This window comes from Myodes glareolus, chromosome 19, assembly GCF_982192425.1.
Source record: "Myodes glareolus chromosome 19, mMyoGla1.1, whole genome shotgun sequence".
Lineage (NCBI taxonomy): Eukaryota > Metazoa > Chordata > Mammalia > Rodentia > Cricetidae > Myodes > Myodes glareolus.
In genome coordinates this window covers 751835-771582 of record NC_142044.1, presented here as the reverse complement: position 1 = coordinate 771582, position 19748 = coordinate 751835, and the positions used below count along the sequence as shown (strand labels likewise).

The window sequence follows — 19748 nt, the reverse complement described above, 5'->3', positions numbered from 1 at the left end:
TCATGTTGTGAGCACAGCAGAATAAACAAGACTCTAAGGAATTTGCAACATACAGCTGAGTACTTTCTAGGGCCATGAGTGTTATGAGGAAATAGAAGACCCTTTAACCTCACATAGCATCTTCATCTCACCAGGACATTCTCACTTGTAGGATTGGGTATTTGCCAGAGTTAGCCTGCCACAAAGGACTAAGAACTTTTAAATAGACAATTCCAGAGGATTTAAAAACCCAAATACAAATCAATGCTTTTGGTTTATGCTGACATTGCAAATGTAAGTGTTCTGCATGTCCTGAGTTATTTTACCTTATGTTGCTCATAATACTGGGAGGCACCAATTCCACCTTGTTCTTCAGCTGTCCAGAGCACCAAGCGGAGTGTTCTCTTTGGACGCAGCCCTGGGAAAATAGTAAAAGGCATTCTTCAGTTTGAATGATTTTCAAATGGTGGAGACCTTGTCTGCACTATGGAGGTGAACAGGAATCAGACGCATCTGTCTCTTGTTGGCATGGACCCTATCTCAGAGTTTGGATGATAACACAAAGTTGCAACTTCAGAGATAACCTCCAGGGCAAGGCAAAAGTAAAATTTGCAGTGTCCAGTATATAGTCAAGTTCAGTGAAGTGTTTATTATACCATATCTAGAAGGCAAAATTAGAAGCCTATGATCTTAAAGCCTTTCCAGAGACTTCAGCAGAACCCAGTTCACTTAGCAGTACTTCAGGATAAGGTGAGCAGGCATTGCCTCTTGATCTGAATCCACCAGCACAGTTTCTCATGCTCTCCCTAAGAATGTAATAACTAAGAAGCTGATGCAACGTCTATGGTTACTCATGGGCATGTACTGGAAAATATAAAGCCATTCCCTCAAGGTCAATGAAAATTAATTGAACGATTAGCCTGCTGTTTCATCACATTACTTCACCAATAGCATGACAGCCCCTACAAGGAGTTGCAATAAACAATGTGTAGAGATAGTCTCTGAGTCACCTTACTATTTTTTAAATGTGATTGTATGAACACAATATATAGATATTTAATAGAAAACCGACTTTGAATTCCAAGGCTTGTTTTTTTCTTGCACTATAGATAAACAGTGTGATCATTTCTCCTGTTACTGGACAGCAGCAGCAAGTCAGGGTTCCTAGTGAGTCACATGATCACAAGGAATAACCATCAATGCTCTCAATATTGTGGTGACCCCAACCATAAAATTATTTTTGTTGTTACTTCATAACTGTAATTTTGCTACTGTTATGAATCGTAATATATTTAAATATCTGTGTTTTCAATGGTTTTAGGTGACCCCTTAGAAAGGGTCATTTGACCCTAAAGGAGTTGGAACCTACAAGTTGAGAACTGTTGATATTTTTCAGCTTATAATGAAGATGCATCCACCATTGTAAGCTGAAGTGCCTTTGCCTCTATTCTGAATATTTTAATTAATGGTAGACCTGTCACTCCTAGCACCTTTTTTCTGGGTTACCAAGTCTGTCCAGTAATCATTAACTGCAGGAAGCTATTTTATCAATTTTAAAAGTATTATAAAACAATCCCTTAAATGAGCCACTTTTCTACGAAGAATTAAAATTTCTCTGTCTTGGACATGATAAGTGTTGGTAAATAGCAAAGGGGAAATGTTAGGGATGATTGCGATGTACTTTGGGTGGTGCTGAGGCCTCCATGGTACCAATGTCAGGTATAACCACATGCCCACTGCTTCCCACAAGCCACAGTCTGGGTAACACATGCTTCTGAGACATCAAGCTCCATCCTGCCCACTCCAGGCACTGACAGACTCTCCTTGCAGAAACCTGGTGGTAAGAGTCCTACAGGAAAGAGCTCCAGTTTGCTTGAAGTGAATATAGCTGTGAAATCATTTCACACTGAAGCATTAGGTGAAAGAACACAGGTCACAGATGCAGGCAGATCTGAGCTCCTGAGAAAGCCAGGACAAACCACCTCCTCAGAGAATCCTAGTGGCTCCTATAAAAGTCTATATAGAACCCAGATCACTACTTCTGCTATGCTCTGGTCCAAAGTTCCAGCCCCATTACCTGGACTGCTGCAGACACCTCTCGTTCATCTTGCTGCTTCACACCCTCCCTCCCTTAGATGATGCTACACATTGTGGCTGGAAGAATCTTTGCAAAAGTGATGCCAGACAATATTATGTCTCTGATCATAATCGCAAATACTACAAGCGTCTGAGAGTCAATGATTTAGAGATTATTTATTTATTTATTTATTTATAATTACAAGCATGGTGGGGCCAAGACAGTAGAGATCAGAGGACAACCCATTGGTTCTCTTTACTATTTGGGTCCTGAGGCACTAACTCAGGTGTCAGGCTTGGCAGAAGTGTCTTTACGCAGAGAACCATATTCACTGGCCATGATATCTCATGTGTTTGGATGTTTTGCTTTCACTTTATTTATGGTACCACGTGTGTGCCTGGTACACATGGAGGTCAGAAGAGGGTATCAGGTCACGTGAAGCTGGAGTTAAAAGATGACTGTGAACCATCTTGTGGGTGCTGGGAATTGAACTCCAGACCCGACCCCTGGAAGAACAACCAATGATCTTAACTGCTGAACTGTCTCTCCAGCTTGATTTATACTTTTTAATTTATTGCTATGTTTCCAGTTCTCAAACTTTAGCACCCAGTAGGTACACACAGAACTAGTGAGTGAATGAGTAAATGAATGCAAGGCTTGATGTGTTGAGTAGGATAAAATTCAAAGCTACTTTCCCAGTTACATGTCCTCCTAAAATGTTTCTTCTAGCTCATTTCCAGGAAAGATTTTATTTATGAAAAAAGGCAGATATATCTAGTAAAGCCTGCCATTGCTGGGTGATAGCCATATAACTACTGAGTAGTTGGTCTGCCTCAACCCCAGCCTTCTTGTTTGACAGGAAGAGATCATATTACAGACCTGTGCCATAATTCTTCCTCTAGATAACTGGAGTGACATATGAGGAAAACTCTCTAGCAGACATGTAATTGACATTAATAAAAAGCTACATGATAGATGTCCAGAACAGAGCACACTTTCACACACACCCAGAGGAGAATGGTCACTTCCATACTCAGAGAGGAAAGTATACCAAGGTCTTTAAGCACTTGGCAAAGAAGAGGCAGAGAACCTAATATTTGTTCCATAATCAATTACCTATTACAGTCATCACATAAACCTAACAAACTTCTCAAAGAAAGTAATATAGTCATGATTGCTAAAAAAAATCTTTATTTTCTTATAATAAATATATTTGGTGGAGGTAGAGAGACGGCTAAATGGTTAAGAGCACTTGTTGATCTTGTTGAAGACTTTTCATTTGGTTCACAATGAACTAGAACTCCAATTCCAAGGTATTTGAAGTCCTTTTCTGCTTCCATAAGTATCAGAGAAATACACGGTGTATATACACATGAAGACATTCACAAATACACACAAAATAATAGTAAATAAATCTTAAAGGAAAAGAAATCCTTGATTTTTATCTGCACGCAACAGAAAGTGAACTGAATTAGGTGTAGCTTGAGTATAAAGAACTCAAAACCCACCCCCGTGGTGACACACTTCCTTGAACAAGGTCACAACCCCTAATAGTGACACTCCCTATGAGTTTATCGGAGCCAACCACATTTGAACCACCGCAGATGCAGTTGAAGATTATATGAGTCCAATAACATTTTTCTTGTAATGGAGGAAAGAGTGATATGCACTAGTATAGCTTACTAAAAATTCCAGTTTTCCACACATGGCTGTAATGCATTCTGATTCCCCCCACCTTCTCTTATTTCCTTATGACTCTGGTCACCCTCACACATCTTTTCCCTACAAATTTCCTCCCCACATTTTTGTTGTTTTCTGACCAACTGTTTAAACCAGCTCCACTGGAGCCTGGTAGACTCACCAGTGGTTTCAAAACGGAGGACAATGACTTCTTCTCTCCCAGACTCTGTCAGCAACCAATAGTACAATAATGAGTAAAGCAGAGGACACTGAGAACTCCTTGCCACCCAAGACTAGCTGATGACACCGCCAGTCTTGTGAAGACCCAGTGCAAGCCATTGCAGCAGCTGTAATTTCATGATTTCAAGGACTATGGCCTGTCTAGAGGATGGCAATTCACAATTTTTCTTCCTTTCCTCAGATCTTATATTCTTTCTACCTCTATAACATATTGTTGAGCCTTACAGAGACCAAAGAACTTCTTTACATTTCTCTGCACCTACTAGCAACATGGTACCCTAAATTATTACGATGAACTCCTTAAATAAGGATAAACAGACAGTACAGGACACAAAAATTTCATGTCTTTCAACATAGATGCTCAGAATAGCCCTGTAATTGAGTACACCATTTAAAAGTTATTATCACATAGGATTAGTCAAATTGATCAGAGGGCCAATGATGTCATCATATTAAGGTAGTATGGAAGTAATCCATTTGAAGAAATAGATGTGAAGGTCTCCAAAGGACATAAGCATAGCTGGCCTTAAAAAAAATATGAACAGAGCCTCTTTGAGTCCATGAGATACCCAACAGTCATTAGGAACATCAGCACCTACTTCAGAGTGGAGGGCTCCCAGAAGGACAGGAATCCAGGGATTGAGAGACATCTAAGTGACTCAGAAGTCTCCTTTCACTCTCACAGTCTGATGGAGACCAAACTGAGAGAAAAGAATGAAATTTCATCCAATGACTTGTCCCTTTATGTAATGTGGCATTTTGGTTCTTAAATCCCTTAAATCCACAAGGAACTGTCCACCTGGAGTCTGAAGGATCTGTATCTCATTCCTGCTATAACATGTCATTTTCTGTGAGGTTAGGCAACTTATCTAACATCTCTGAGCCTCAGAAGTTTCTTCAATATAATAAGAAAAATGATAATCATCTCACGGGATTGTTAAGAAAATTAATAGGATAAGACATAAATAATATTACCTAACACATGTATCTGTCATAATGTTGCACAGTGCATGTATCATATTTAATGTTACATAGTACATATATCATCCTAGCACATGTATCAGTCATAGTTAATATTACATAGCACATGTATCAATCATAGTTAATGTTACATAGCACATGTATCAATCATAGTTAATGTTAAATAACACATGCATCAGTTATAGTCACAAAGGGTTCAGGGATTGCTTCTTAACTCTTCTCTGCCTAATTCTAGATGTCTTTGCACCTGGTGACAAAAGTCTCCACAAATGGAGAACCAGAACAAAACCTCTTGCTATGCCTTTTCCTCAGCAGCCTTAGGACACGTCTGACGTAGAGAATCCTCAGTCAAGGAAAACTCAGATTTCATTTAACCTGTAGAAAACACAGCCTCTTTTAGTGTGAGATGCATGCATACATCTGCATGAACAAGTTCATTTACAAATAAACACAAGCAACTTCTTTACTCCTAAAGAAAGCGGAGTCAGAAATACATGAGGTCAAAGCTAAACTTGTCTGAAGCACTGATGAGATTAATATATCATTTTAAACTTTTATTTAGTCTAAAATTTTAATTTCGACTTGGCTAAATAAAAATCTTATCCAAGCTATTTTTCAGTCTTCTTTGTATTTATTTATTGTGTGCATGCACATACACATATGCACACACACACACACACACACACACACACACACACACACACACACCGAAGCATGTATATGGAGATCAGAAGACAACTACTCGGTGTAGTAGCATTTCATTTGTATTTTAATCAATAAATCTTGCCTGAGGATCAGAGACGTAAAACAGCCACACTGGCCAGCCTTAGAGACCAGGCATCAATGACACAAATTTAATTCTAGTAGCCACACCAGCTCACCAAAGAAACAAGGCAGTAGTGATGTATGCCCTTAATCCCCAAACAAAAGAGGATTATAAAATGGGAGGAAACAGCTCTCAGTCTCAGTCTTATTCTGAGATTCCTGGAGGCAGAATGATCATTTTGGACTGAGGTAGAGGTAAGAGCCAGTGACTAGCTGTTTTGCTTTTCTGACCTTCAGGTTGAACACCAACATCTGTCTCTGAGTTTTTATTAATCATGCTACACCTAGAAATTTGGTTTTATCCTTCCATCTTGTGGCTCCCGGGATTGAACTCAGGTCACCAGGTTTAAAGGCAAGTGTCTTAACTCACTGAACCACCAGACTGACCCCAAGCTAGCTTTACAATCCACATAAGTATATAAAATGGCAGTATTCACAATGATGATAGGAATAAATCAACGGCAGCAGCAAAGATCAAAGATCAAATTCTCTGGAAGGAAGGGGCACAGACAGTTCAGGCACAGTAATGCCATGTCCCAGTTCTGGGTGGCGCTCACTGGATACAGATCTAGTGCAAAGCCAGCACATGAACCAAAGGAGGACGAAGACCACCAGGCCTCAGGTCTTTCGAGTTTCCACCGCAGAATGGGCCGTTCATTGGATTTCTGATGTGTATCTGTATGTCACTGCATGTCAAACAGCTGACAGATCTGTGGCTTTTTTCCTAAAATAAACTATTGCCAATAATTTGACGAAACTTCATTTGGGCTTATAAAATGTGATATACATGCATTTCATTTTCATTTAATTCAAAAAGCAGTATACTGGGGATTAGCACTTACAACAAAAGATGAAAAGAAAATGCCTGATATTGGGTTTTATTATTCCCAAATTTAAAGGCAAAGAAGCTGGGAGATTATTATCATTAAACTAATGAATTGAAAAGGTCAACTGACTGCTCTATAGTCATATGAGGAAAATGGTGAAGCCAAACAAATGACTTTCCAGCAGAAAACTAAAATTAATACGTGTTGTAGTTTCTTTTCTCAAAGCCTGACTTCTAGAGAAACTATGATCCTCACACCCACTTTCTACTGTCTCCTTCTCTTTGGAACTTTACCTAAGTTCTGCCTTCTGTGACTAGATTTTGAAGAGCAAGCATAGTGGCCCTTACAGAAATACACTCACATTAGTTGACAAATGCACTAGGTGTTCAATCCCTCTGCCCCTCCTTTAGTAGCTTGGAAGACAAAGCCTACCGTCCCCCCCCCCCCCGCAAAAAACAATGTATTGCGTCCGAGTTACAGAGATAAATAATGGTCTGGGAGCATCTGGACTGGAGGAGCAGACTGTGCTAAATGCATGGGGGTGAAACTCTATTTCCACATTAGGCAAGTTAGACAATTTGTCATATAATAGATGAGAACATTATCATTGATTTTTTTAAAAATAGGGAGTGGACAAAGATTAATTATTCTAGGGAAGAATATTGAACTTATTCTTTACAAGAAGGAGCAAAGAATGATTTTTAAAGACCTTTGTTCTTGGAATAGTTACTTTGTCTCTGTCTTAGTTATATAAATATAAAGCAATCAGGCACTTTATTGGTGCCCTGGGTCAAGGCAACATTTGTAATGTTTGTTTAGATTTTATTTATTTTACTTTATGTGTATGAGTGGTTTTTTTTCTGAATGTATGTATGTGTCTGTGTGCTTGTCCTTTGGATCACCTGGACCTGGAGTTATGGAGAGTTGCGAGTGACCATGTGGGTGCTGGGAATTGAACCCCAGGTCCTCTGCAAGACAAACAAGCTCTCTTAACTGTCAAAACATCTCTCCAGCATCATAATAGATTTTTTTCTGTTTGTTTCATTCTTTCAGTTTTAAAGATTATGAAGTAATTACATCATTTCACCCTTCCCTTTTTTCCCTCCAAACTTTCCCATACACTCCTCTTTGCTGTCCCTCAAGTTCATGGCCTCTTTTTGCATTAATTGTTGTCACATGCAATATATATATTCCTAAATATAACTTGTTTAGTCTGTATATGTTACTGCATGCATGTTTTCAGGACTGACCATTTGTTATTGGATATCAAATTGGTTGCTCTTCACTGGGACAAAACTATTTCTTCCACTCTCAGCATTCCTTAGTTGTCTGTAGCTCATTCTTTGCATAAGGTTGGGGCCTCATGTCCCTTCCCCATCCACTTTAAAGTGTCTATTGGTGTTCCCCTTGTTCAACTGATGTTTGGGCAGTTATATTGCTGAGACTCTATGGTTATAGCTTCTGACATTACTAGGAGGCATACTCTCACAGCTAGCTCCCCGATCCTCTGGCTTTTATAATTCTTCTGCCCCCTCTTTTGCAATGTTCCCTGAGCCTTGGGTGTGGGGGTTGTTCTGTATATGTATCCACTGGGACTGAACACCACAATTTGCATTTTGTTTTGTTGAGGAAAGCATAGACAATGGAAGAAAGAGTCAGTGTGCCAAAGGAGAGTCTAAGGCCTTCTAGGAGGGAAATCTGGTGTTCCCCATCTTTCTCTCCTTGGGTGAAAGAGTCAGATGAGAGATTTGTTAGGTCAAGGTGACACTTACTAAAAAATCTTATATGTATGGTCTTGCAAATACAGAATTAAAGCGACCCTAATGAAGGAGGGTTTTAGTTATTAGCATGGCTCTCCACAATAGGTCCTGAGTCTCCAGGGGAAGGACTCTGCCTCACTTGTCTTGACAATAGTTCTGTAAACACCTATCGGTCCAGTCAACAAAGCACAGCAGTAAGGACTAGAAACAACAGCTGAGGATAAGAATGTAAACAAGGCAAGTTGGGACTCAGCAACTGACCCAGGATTGATGAGCAGTTCAGGGGTGGTGGAAGAAACTTAAGGAGAGCATTTCAGACTTCCTGCTGACAAGCCTTATTGAGGCTTGAGTGACAACCTTCAAAGCATCTTTAAACAATGTGGTGATATTTATAATTTATGTTTGTGGGACAGGTAATAACACCTAATACTTTCTATAACTCAAAGCAACAGTCCTACCTCATTATGGTGATTAGACTCTAATAGCCAGGAAACCACTATTAATCATTGGTAATGCAGAAGCCACTAGTGGCTATGTGTTAGCTACTTATAAGCTAACTCAGTTTTTCATTCATGGCCTACTTCTTGTTTTCATCCTCAACTTGGGCTATATTACATTTCCTATCAGTTTTGAATATGCAATAAATGCTGTCTTAATTAGGGTTCCTATTGTTCTAAAGAGACACCGTGACCATGGCAACTCTTATAAAAGAAAATTAACTGGGGCTCACTTACATTTTAGAGATTTAGTCCATATCATCATGGCAGTGTGGTGTTTTAAAGAAAATGGTCCCCCAAGAAGTTGTCACTCTTAGGAGCAATGGCCTGTTAGAAGAAGTGCATCACCTTGGTGGTCTCTGAAGTCTCTTATGCTCAAGCTATATCCAGTGTCACAGTTTACATCCTGTTGCCTATGGATTAAGATGGAGGACTCTCAGCTCTTTCTTCAGCACCATGTCTGCTTTTGTGCCACCACGATTCTCACCATGTAAATAATAGACTAAACCTCTGAACTGTAAGCCAGCCCCAATGAAATATTTTCCTTTATAAGAGTTGTCATGGTCATGGTGCCCCTTCACAGCAATAGAAGCCCTAAGACATGGGGGAGCATGGCATTGTTCAGGTGCTGGAGAAGTAGCTGAGAGCCCAACCCCATAGTGATACACTTCCTCCAACAAAGCCATACCTCATCATAATGACACTTCTTTTGGGGGCCATTTTCTTTTAAACCACGATGCATGCTATTTCAGATCACTGACCCCTTGCATATATTCTTTTTCCCTTCTCAACCCCCCTTTGCCTTTTCTGTCTTATCAGTGCATAGGCATTCAATCAAGTACATACATCTCTAGTATTACTTTCTCAGAGAAGGTTTCTCTAACTTAAAGGATGACTGGTTCTTTCTTGAAGTTTTTGTAGAATTTTATATATGTTTCCATTTGTTTTCAAGACAGGGTTTCTCTGTGTAGCCTTGACTGTCCTGGTACTCACTGTGTAGAGCAGGCTGGCCTCTCAAACTCACAGAGAACCACCTACCTTTGCCTCCTGAGTGACAGGATTAAAAGCATACACCACCACCACCACCTGGTTTATGAATTCATTTTTTAAGACAACACTTAAAGCCGGGTGGTGGTGGCACATGCCTTTAATCCCAGCACTCAGGAGGCAGAGGTAGGCAGATCTCTGTGAGTTCAAGGCCAGCCTGGTCTACAAGAGCTAGTTCCAGGACAGGCTCCAAAGCTACAGAGAGACCCTGTCTCGAAAAAACAAAAACAAAACAAAACAAAAAAAGACAACACTTAAGTAGTAATCTTCAAAATGTATCACTAGTTTTCTGAAATTTATTTATTTTCCCTTTTTGTAGCCTAGACATGTTGCAAGTATTTAAAAGATGCTGAATAAATACTAATCAATTGCTAAATAGATTGAATGTATTTATTAAGGATAAATAAAGGGTGTTGTTTTGTCATCTAATCTGAAGCATGTTGTACCTACTCAGTTCAGGCTACCAAGTCTGAAAACCACAGGATAAAACACTCCAGTAGCCCAGGTGATTAAGTCTGCTTCAACTTTCACAACTGCTTCAGCTCTTTTTTATAGCTCTCTTTTATAGCACAGCTGGGTCTTGTCAAAGTGTAGTCCCTCAATAGCTCTTGTTGATCCAGTCATTAAATAAACGCATAATGCTCATGGAGATCCTTCTCTTATCTAATGGACTTAAATTATAGATATTTTTCCATCTTAAATTCAAACAGACTCTATGTTTACACTTTGGTAATTTTAATGTGAATTCAATACATGCCCTTTGCAAATTTAATACTAAAGAAAACTAAATAAAACCTCATAAATTTACTGTTATTTTCTTTATAAATTTTACATATATATATCCAATATTTTACAAATACATAAAAAGTTATTTATATATATTTAAATATATATTTGCATTCATTTTCCACTAAAATCATGGCATATATGGTCCTATCAATCAATAATATTCAAGAAAACAGTCCTTTATTATTTTTAGCTGATCGATAATTGATATTTAAGGTATTTACTCAGTGGTCAAGCTTTTAAAAATAGAAATACCAAGTCTAAATGATATAAACACTTGCCATTTTTAGCTTTTAATTTTACTTTTGGAGTCAGCGTGTTCTTATGTAGTCATTTCTGGCCTGGAACTTACTTTACCTTGGCTCGTCTTGAACTTGAGGCAGTTCTCCTAGTTCTCCTGAGTGGTGAAATTAGAAGTATGCACCACCATGCCCAGCTTCAATATTCTTCTTTTTTCCTTCCTTCCTTCCTTCTTTATTTCCTTCCTTCCTCCTTCTTTCTTTCCTTCCTTCCTTCCTTCCTTCCTTCCTTCCTTCCTTCCTTCCTTTCTTCTTTCTTTCTTCCTCCCTTTCTTCCTCCTTTTCTTCTCTTCCTTCTCTTTCCCTTACTTCCTTCTTTCCTTTCTTTCCCTTAAGATTAGTATGATGATGATGATTGCTCTATGCCACCAAGGCCTTAAAGACAGATAACTAATTTACATTCTTAAAACTGCATATGAGACTACCCACTTTTAATTAATGCAAACTTGTAAATCTCAACTCTTCTCTTTTTCTGTGTCTCATACCTACTTTTCTATTATAAAGAAACTTTCACACTTTAATACACATAACTTGATAGTTACAAATGTTGGGCTTTGATATGATGCCCAACTAGAGTTAAAACATGTGAATTTACTTTTTTTAAATTGTTTTTATTGAGCTATATATTTTTCCCTGTTCCCCTTCCTTCCTCCACTCTCCCCTTCTGCCCTCTCCCATGATCCCCAGGTTTCCAGTTTACTCAGGAGGTTTTGTCTTTTTCTACTTCCCATGTAGATTAGATATTGAAATTTCCTGACACTAGGGCTTTCTCATCAACCTATTTTTAAGATGTTGGTACCAGGTAGAGATCACAGACCTGATCTAGATGCCTTTTTTTTTTTAAACATATGTGATTCCTTTTACCCTGTCATAGACTGTTCTCATCAGTAAGGAGAAAGTGAGAGGCAGCTTAATGATGGATTTGAACTATGCACTACATATTTGCTAAGCGTTCTGTTTGCCCAAAACACCAACTACTGAGGAGCTTTACATACAGCACAATTTTAAAAAGTGATAAATCAAGTACAAGTAGTACAAAAACTTCTTCATAAATGTGTATCTAGCAATACAACCTTATACATTTTACTTTTGTGTGACTATGAAGCTGTAGGAGTAAGGACAACAGCCTCAGATCAGGGGTTATCAAAAAGTAACTCAGTTCCACACACATACAAGTAGCAACTTTCCAGCCTCACGCAGCAGAAAGGAAGCATATGCATTTTGTAGAAGAAGTAGTCACTAATCTTTTTCTGTTACCTCTTCCAAAAGCTCCTGTTTTTCATAATAGGGGACACGCTATCTGCAGCTTCAAAGACTTGCCTTGTGTAGAAAATTAGTTGTGAAGGAATCTGCACATTATTGAAACATGAATCTTTTAATCTTTTATTACCTGTGATCACAATAAAGAATTTTTACTGTTTGTTCCTCTTACATTTACATTTCAGTCAAAGGACATTTCATGGTATTACTTCATTTTTCAGTGTGTTTCAATATTAACTCATCTTCCAAAGTAACTGCTTCATATTATTGCCAGGGGGAATCTCCCCATGAAAAGAATAAAATCACAAAAATGTCCTCAGAACTCTCTCCTTCCATCCCATGTAGCAGCCAGAATTAAGATCCCTGACTTGCTGTGTTATCAACTAGATGTTTTTTTCCCCCAAAACTCTGTATAAATTTTGTCAAATGAATCCTAAAAATCTCACTTTGATTATGTCACTGGCTACATGAAAACTTCATGGTGAGCATGGGAGTACTCACCTAGAATCCCAGATTTTTGGAAACAGATACAGAAAGACCCTGCACAATAGGTGAACCTGGACTTTTGAGCAAGGTCACTTCTTATTACCTATAGCAATAGCACCAACATTTTTGGCAATGCTTCTCTAGCAGCAAACCGATTTTAAGTGTGAATCACCATATATGTATGTTTATGTAAATGACACATATACAATATTGTCAATACAAGCCAAATATCTGTAAATTCATTTTTTCCCATATAAAAAAATGAATGCCTTCCTGTTCCAATAGATTTTCATACCCATTTTTTGGTCAACAATCTCTGAGACATCCCAGGCTCTATGTAGACTTATCAGCTACTCCCCTTCTCAGAGCCTTGCTTCCATTTAACTTAATATCTTACTTCTTCCCATCTTTATGCTTTTCCTCATACTATTTATGTCATTTTCCTCTCAAATAAACAATATTCTAAACATCTTTCATGACCCAGTTGGAATTCTTCCTGCTCTGCTCTCTGCTTTTGAAATTCAGAGCATTACTTCTTGGGTTCACCAAGTTGGTCATTAATCATGGCTAATTCATTTTCTGTTTTGGGTTTTCATATACCATCCCTGATAAATCAAAGAGCTCCATTCACATTTATTAAGCTGTAGATCAGTACAACTAATACAATTTTTTTAAGATGCAAAGAATTACAGATTAGATCTATATAAATATCTTTTATGTGAGGATATTTTAAAGTATTAAATTTATTATCAGTTATATTTAAATAAAGGACAGCAGAGCCCAGAGATTAGGAGAGTCAGAGGCAAGTGGAATAGGTAGAAACAGACTAGAATATCTGGCTTTCAGTAGTGTTATATTTGTCCTAGTCAGGGTTCCTGTTGCTGTGAAGAGACACAATGACCATAGCAACTCTTATAAAAGAAAACATTTAAATGGGGCTGTCTTACAGTTCAGAGGTTTAGTTCATTATTTACATGGTGGGAAGCAAGGTGCCATGTTGGAGAAATCGCTGAGAGTTCTACATCTGGATCTGCAGACAGCAGGAAGAAAGTGAGATACTGGGCCTGGCTTGAGCATATGAGACCTCAAAACCCACCTCTAGTGACATACTTCCTCCAACAATGTCATACCTACTCTGACAAGGCCACACCTATTCCAACGCAGCCACACTTCCTAATAGTGGCACTCACCTATGAGCCTATGGAGGGCATTTTTATTCAAACTACCACCGTGTTATAATAGATGACTCTACAAATACTGACTCCTACCCATTATGCTTCTGAGAAGGATTTGACCTCTCAGAGAAAGTACTGTTTATGACAAGTCCTTTTTGACTGTGGGCTCTTGGAGGCCTGCTGTTTTCTGAAGAAGAAATAGAGGAATGGATCCAAAGGAGCAGGAGGTGAGGGGGAGCTAAGAAGAGTGGAAAAAGGGAAACTGTGGTTGAGATGTATGATATGAGAGAAGAATCAATTTTCAATAAAAAATAAATTTAAGAAAGGAAAGTGTGAGGCACTTTTGCATTCTCAAGGCGCAAAAAAATTTAGAACAAATCCAGGAGTATTTACATGAAATTTCAATGCTCCAAAATTTGAAGAGCCTTATACAGCTAAGGTAGTGGGTTATTTAAACTTGAGCAATGTTTACTTTCCCATATGTATAAAGGCTGATAGTGTAAAAGAGAAATTTTACATAGCCTGTCAAAACTATTTAGAAAAGCTTGTAAAATTTTATTTAATACCTTGGTGGGGTTGTTGTCTGAGAATGGCTTTTCAAGTTTATCTGCTGCCTTTCCAGGGTCAAGTTTATAGGAGGGTGTTCAGTCTGTGACTACTCCACTCTTGAAATGAAACCAAATTCATGCTAAATTATGTGCTTAGTGTGGGAAGGAATGTGATGTTTCCATTCTTAGCACTTTTCCCAGGACCTCTGTCTTAAAAATCAATCCACTAAAACTTTTTATCTCCATGTAGATACCAACATATCAAGAACATTATTGTCTTTCCTAACTTATTTAGTTCTAATACTCACATTGGATATTTACTTAAAACATTATCAATGTTAAAGCACAAACCTACATTTAGCAATCCTACTCTGTAAAAAAAAGCTAAAATTCTCTGACAGTATAAATGAAGTAAGTAAAAATAAAAAATAATCATTTGGAATATGTAAAGTAAAATGATTAACTATAAAAATCAAAGCCACATGCAATAACAACCAAAGGATTGGGGACTGAAAAAGTCATGCGCTTTAAAATCATCGATGTAATATTATAGAGGACAACAAGCGAAGTAAGAAATCCCAACATTATTACCAGTATCACTGTAACTGCTATTGTAGGTATGTTGAGTTTACCTTAAAAAAATTTAAAAAAAAATGTTCTGATCAGCCAGTGAGAGAGAGAAAAAGAGAGAGAGGTAGAAAGACAGAGAAACAGAGAGACAGAGACATAGAGAGTTGTTTCAAGAAGGAATGTAGGGATAGAAAGAAAGTGAACAGGACTGGGGGAACTGGGGAAAGGACTCTAGTAGCATCTTTGTAACTGAAGACATAGACAATGTTGAGAACAAAATGTGGGAAGAAGTCATCAAGATTTATTGTGCACTAAGTCCTGGGCTCATATGCTGGTTAATCTTCATTGTCAACCTGACTAGAATGACAATCACTTAGAAGACACATCTCATAGGTACTTCAACATTGGATCCTCATCCACAGCCTGGAAACCCACAGCAAAGGAGAAAGAATGATGAACACCAGCAATCTCCCTGATTCCTTTCTGTGTCAAAACACAGCCAGCATCCTTACAATCCCACCACTGCATTCTCTACAGAATAATGGACTATGTATCCTGAAATCACGAGTCAAAAAGAAACCTTTCCTTGTAGTCGGAAGCTATTCATTCATTCCTAGATGATCAGACTTGAAATAATCACACAGAAACTATATCAACTAAAACACTGCTCAGCGTATTAGCCCAGGCTTCTTATTAACTAACACTTACATCTTAAATTAACCCATTTCTATAATTTTGCATTTTATCATGAGGCTTGTGGTTTACTGGTAAGGTTTCAGTAACCTGTCTCCTTCAGAAGCTACATGGCATCTCCCTGACTCCACCTTCTTTCCTCTTCAATTTGCTTGGAATTTCTGCCTTGCTCTATTCTGTCCTTCCATAGGCCAAAGCAGCTGTACTCACTAACCAACAAAAGCAACACATATACAGAAGGACTTCCCACACCATTTCCTCCCTTAGGTTTTTCCTTTTCAAGTAGGTAGTCACAGCATTAAGAGAATTAACTAACAGAGAAAGTTGGTGCCAAAAACTGGAATTGCTACTATGAGAAATGTGCATATGTAGTTCTCAGCCCTTTGAAATGATTTGCAGTAGAAAAGCTGAAGACTTCAGATCTGTGGGCTATTGTTGCTCTAGAACTTTGTAATAAAAACTGAATGGGTCATAGTGATGGGAGTTTGGATGACTAGAGCACCGTTAGATATGACAGCAGTAAAGATTGTGTTAATGAAGTTTCCGAGGGAAACAAGGGCTGTGTGAGGAACTGGGTTAGAGGCCTTCATGTAATACTCTAGCAAAGTATCTGTATGTGTTTTTCTCATATCCTGAAAACTTGAGTGAAGTTGAATACAATGGATATGAACTAAGTTTCCAAGGAATAAAATTTCAAGACATCTAAGCTATGACTTGGCTACTAGTTACTGCATTTGCCAAGACTCATGGAGAGAGAGAGAGAGAGAGAGAGAGAGAGAGAGAGAGAGAGAGAGAGAGAGAGAGAGAGGAAGAAGGAAGAAGAAGAAGAAGGAGGAGAAGGAGAAGGAGAAGGAGAAGAAGAAGAAGAAGGAGAAGAAGAAGAGCAGAAAGATATGAAAAGTGTGCATTTTGTCTCAGAAAGGAGAATGGGCCCAGTTAAAACTGAAGCTAGGATGGGCTTGGGCAAAGTGGCTAAAATTTGTTAGAGACCATTAAAAAGAAGACTCACTTGGCACTGGGACAAACAAGATAGCCACCACCTGCAGGGCAAGGTATCACATCACCTTTTAAGGGATCCAGGACATGAAAATGCAAATGCCTTTGAAAGGAGAGTGTCTAAAAAGATAGAGCTTTCAGTATACTCTCCTGAAAAGTAACTTCCTCTGGGAAGGTTTCTCAAGGTTCAGTCATGAATATAAAGAGAGGCCATAGAAACTGGTCCAAGGAGACCCGACTATGTACCAAACTAAAAGCAGAATTTGGTTTTATCCATGTGATGTTGGCACGAAGAATGAAAGAGTTACAGGGTCTTGGAAAGAGAGAATACCCACACTTAATATGGTCTAGGCAATGACATCACAAGCCTCAGGTATCAGATGCAGCTACATGGTTCTGTGTTTACTCTGTTGGGCTTCAGGTTTCAGGTGAGTCTTGTTTTTCCTTGTTGTGTTCCTATTCCTTATCTTTAGAATGGAAATGTGTACTCTGTGTCATTTTACTTTGAAAGAACATAACTTGTCTTTTTATTTTAACAGTATGTCATAGTTAAAAGATTACCCTGAATCTCAGAGGAGACTTTGAAATTAGCCTTCTAAACAACAGACTTAGGGGACTCTAGAAAACAAACCAAATGCTCTTTACATTTTGATATGTGTGGGCTTCTGAGCACCAGAGTAGACTATTATGGTTTTAAAGTGATGCATTTGTATATCTAGTTGATAGGAGATGGATTTCTGATGTTTAATCTTCATTGCCAAGTTCAACAAACATAGACTTGCCACCTAGGGGACACACTTGTTGGCATATTTGTGAAGGTGCTTTCAGAGAGCTGTAAGGGAGGAGTGAAAGTGATGCCATTCTCTAGGCTGAGAACCCTTAGTGAATAAAAAAGGAAGATGATAAATTCTGATGAATAGCAGCATTCATTTCTTTCTGTTTTTTGATGGCATAAACAATGTGACATGCCTCATGTTCCTGCTGCCATGGCTTCCCTGACATGATGGTTTGTATTCCCTTAAACCATGAATAAAAACAGACCCTTCCTCCCTGAAATGGCTTCTACCTAGGAGCATGTTCAGAGTAATGTAAACTGAATATTCTATTAAAATGTTTGCAGACAATATCTCACAATATTGTCATAAATGCTATCTAATTTAGTTCTAAAAAGAAAATATTATTGAATTTCTCCTTTAGAAATAATAAAACTGAGAGGGAGAGAAATTAAGCTACTTGCCCTTAGCAGCCTCTGGCTTCTGTTTTTTGTTTGTTTGTTTGTTTGTTTGTTTGTTTGTTGTGAAGCATTCACACACTCTAGCAAAGTTGCTGATATCTCCTTCTGTCCAGGGGCCTATGTTAGCAACATCAAACACCAGCTGAAACTGTCCAGTTCCCAAGAGATAATCTCTATTAGTCTGAGTACAAGTTTGGTCATGGGAGTGGGAATACAAAGGGGGACAATTTCTAGACTTATAAGGATATGCAATTGGTTCCTAAGATGACGATAAGTTGAGTAGCACTAGAATCTCCAGCTTCATTGCACTGGGACTAATGAACTCTTCAACCATTGGGTTCAAAAATTGCTACTAACTTCGAATATGTAGGAGCATAAAAAGAATAATATCTTTCATATGCATGACTCAAAATATACTTGCACTATAGAAAACTGATGAATATTTTGCACATCACCATAGAACCTTCACCTGGCGATGGATGGAGATAGAGACAGAGACACATATTGGAACACTGGACTTAACTCCCTAGGTCCAAATGAGAAGCAGAAGGAGGGAGAACGTGAGCAAGAAAGACTGGACCAGAGGGAACCTTCATCTGACGATAGATGGAGATAGAGATGGAGACCCACATTGGAGCACTGGACTGAGCCCCCAATGTCCAAATGAGGAGTAGAAGGAGGGAGAACATTAAAAAGGAAATCAGGACCGTGATGGGTGCATTCACCCTCTGATACAAGGGGACTGATCTAATGAGAGCTCACCAAGGCCAGCTGGACTGGGACTGAACGAGCATGTGATCAAACCGGAGTCTCTGAATGTGGCTGACATGGGGGCTGGCTGAGCAGCCATTGACAATGGCACTGGGTCTTGTTTTGTCTGCATGTACTGGCTTTTTGGGATCCTAGTCTGTTTGGATGCTCACCTTCCTAGACCTGGAGGGAGAAGGGAGGAACTTGGATTTCCCACAGGGCAGGAAACCCTGACTGCTCTTAGGACTGGAGAGGGAGTTGGGGGGAGGAGGAGAGGGAGTGGGGGGAATGGGAGGAGGGGAGGAAGTGGATATTTTTATAAACAAATAAATTAATTAATTAAGAAAAAAAGAAAACTGAGCTCCAAAAAAACTAAAGGCAATAAGCCTCACTTCCAGTTAAAGTCATCAACAAAATGAATGCCCAACACCAAAACAAGTCATAGACTTTTCAAAAATCAAGATATTATTGCAGTCGTTTGTTGTGAGAAGAACAAATCTCTTATCAAAGATAAATTTTGTTAAATTTGACTCATAATGTCATTTTTAGGGTTTTAATTTCTTCTAAGTAACAGTATTTTTTTTAAAAAAATTGAATGTTTGTTCTTCTCTGCAGAGAGAAAGATTATACCTGAGTTTGAATCACAACTGAGATTAGGAGTTGATTTGGGGGACAGAGAGGTAATCAAGGCTTGAACTGCTGGAGATCAGTTGCATAATTGTGAACATAAAGTAAAACCAACACTGTTAGACACAGTTGGTCAGTTATTGAGGAGGTGGGCCTTGGGGCAAAGAAAGAATTAGGTTTGCTGGGTACTTAACACTAGGTCAGACATTGTGCTAATTTCTTTCCAGACATTATCTCATTTGATTTCTACAACAATCCTCTTGTACTTGAGACTAGGATATCTGACAACATCATCCCTAAATTACCTATAAGCAAACTCAGATTAAAAGAAGGAGATCGGCTTGAACAATGTCACCGGCTGGTCAGTGTTAGAAGCTGAAAATTCGAACTTTTAATCATGCTGCCCAGGCC

At 38.6% G+C, this 19748-nt stretch overlaps 1 protein-coding gene across 3 annotated transcripts in view; it reads right to left on the bottom strand.

The window, feature by feature from the left end:
- Cpq (carboxypeptidase Q) overlaps positions 1 to 19748 on the bottom strand; it is a 400620-nt gene that overhangs the window by 114055 nt on the left and 266817 nt on the right. For all 3 annotated transcript variants that reach the window (XM_048457233.3, XM_048457231.3, XM_048457232.2), the window contains one exon: positions 306 to 397. In XM_048457233.3, the coding sequence (XP_048313190.1) occupies positions 306 to 397 (92 nt within the window). The remainder of the gene's footprint in view (positions 1 to 305; positions 398 to 19748) is intronic.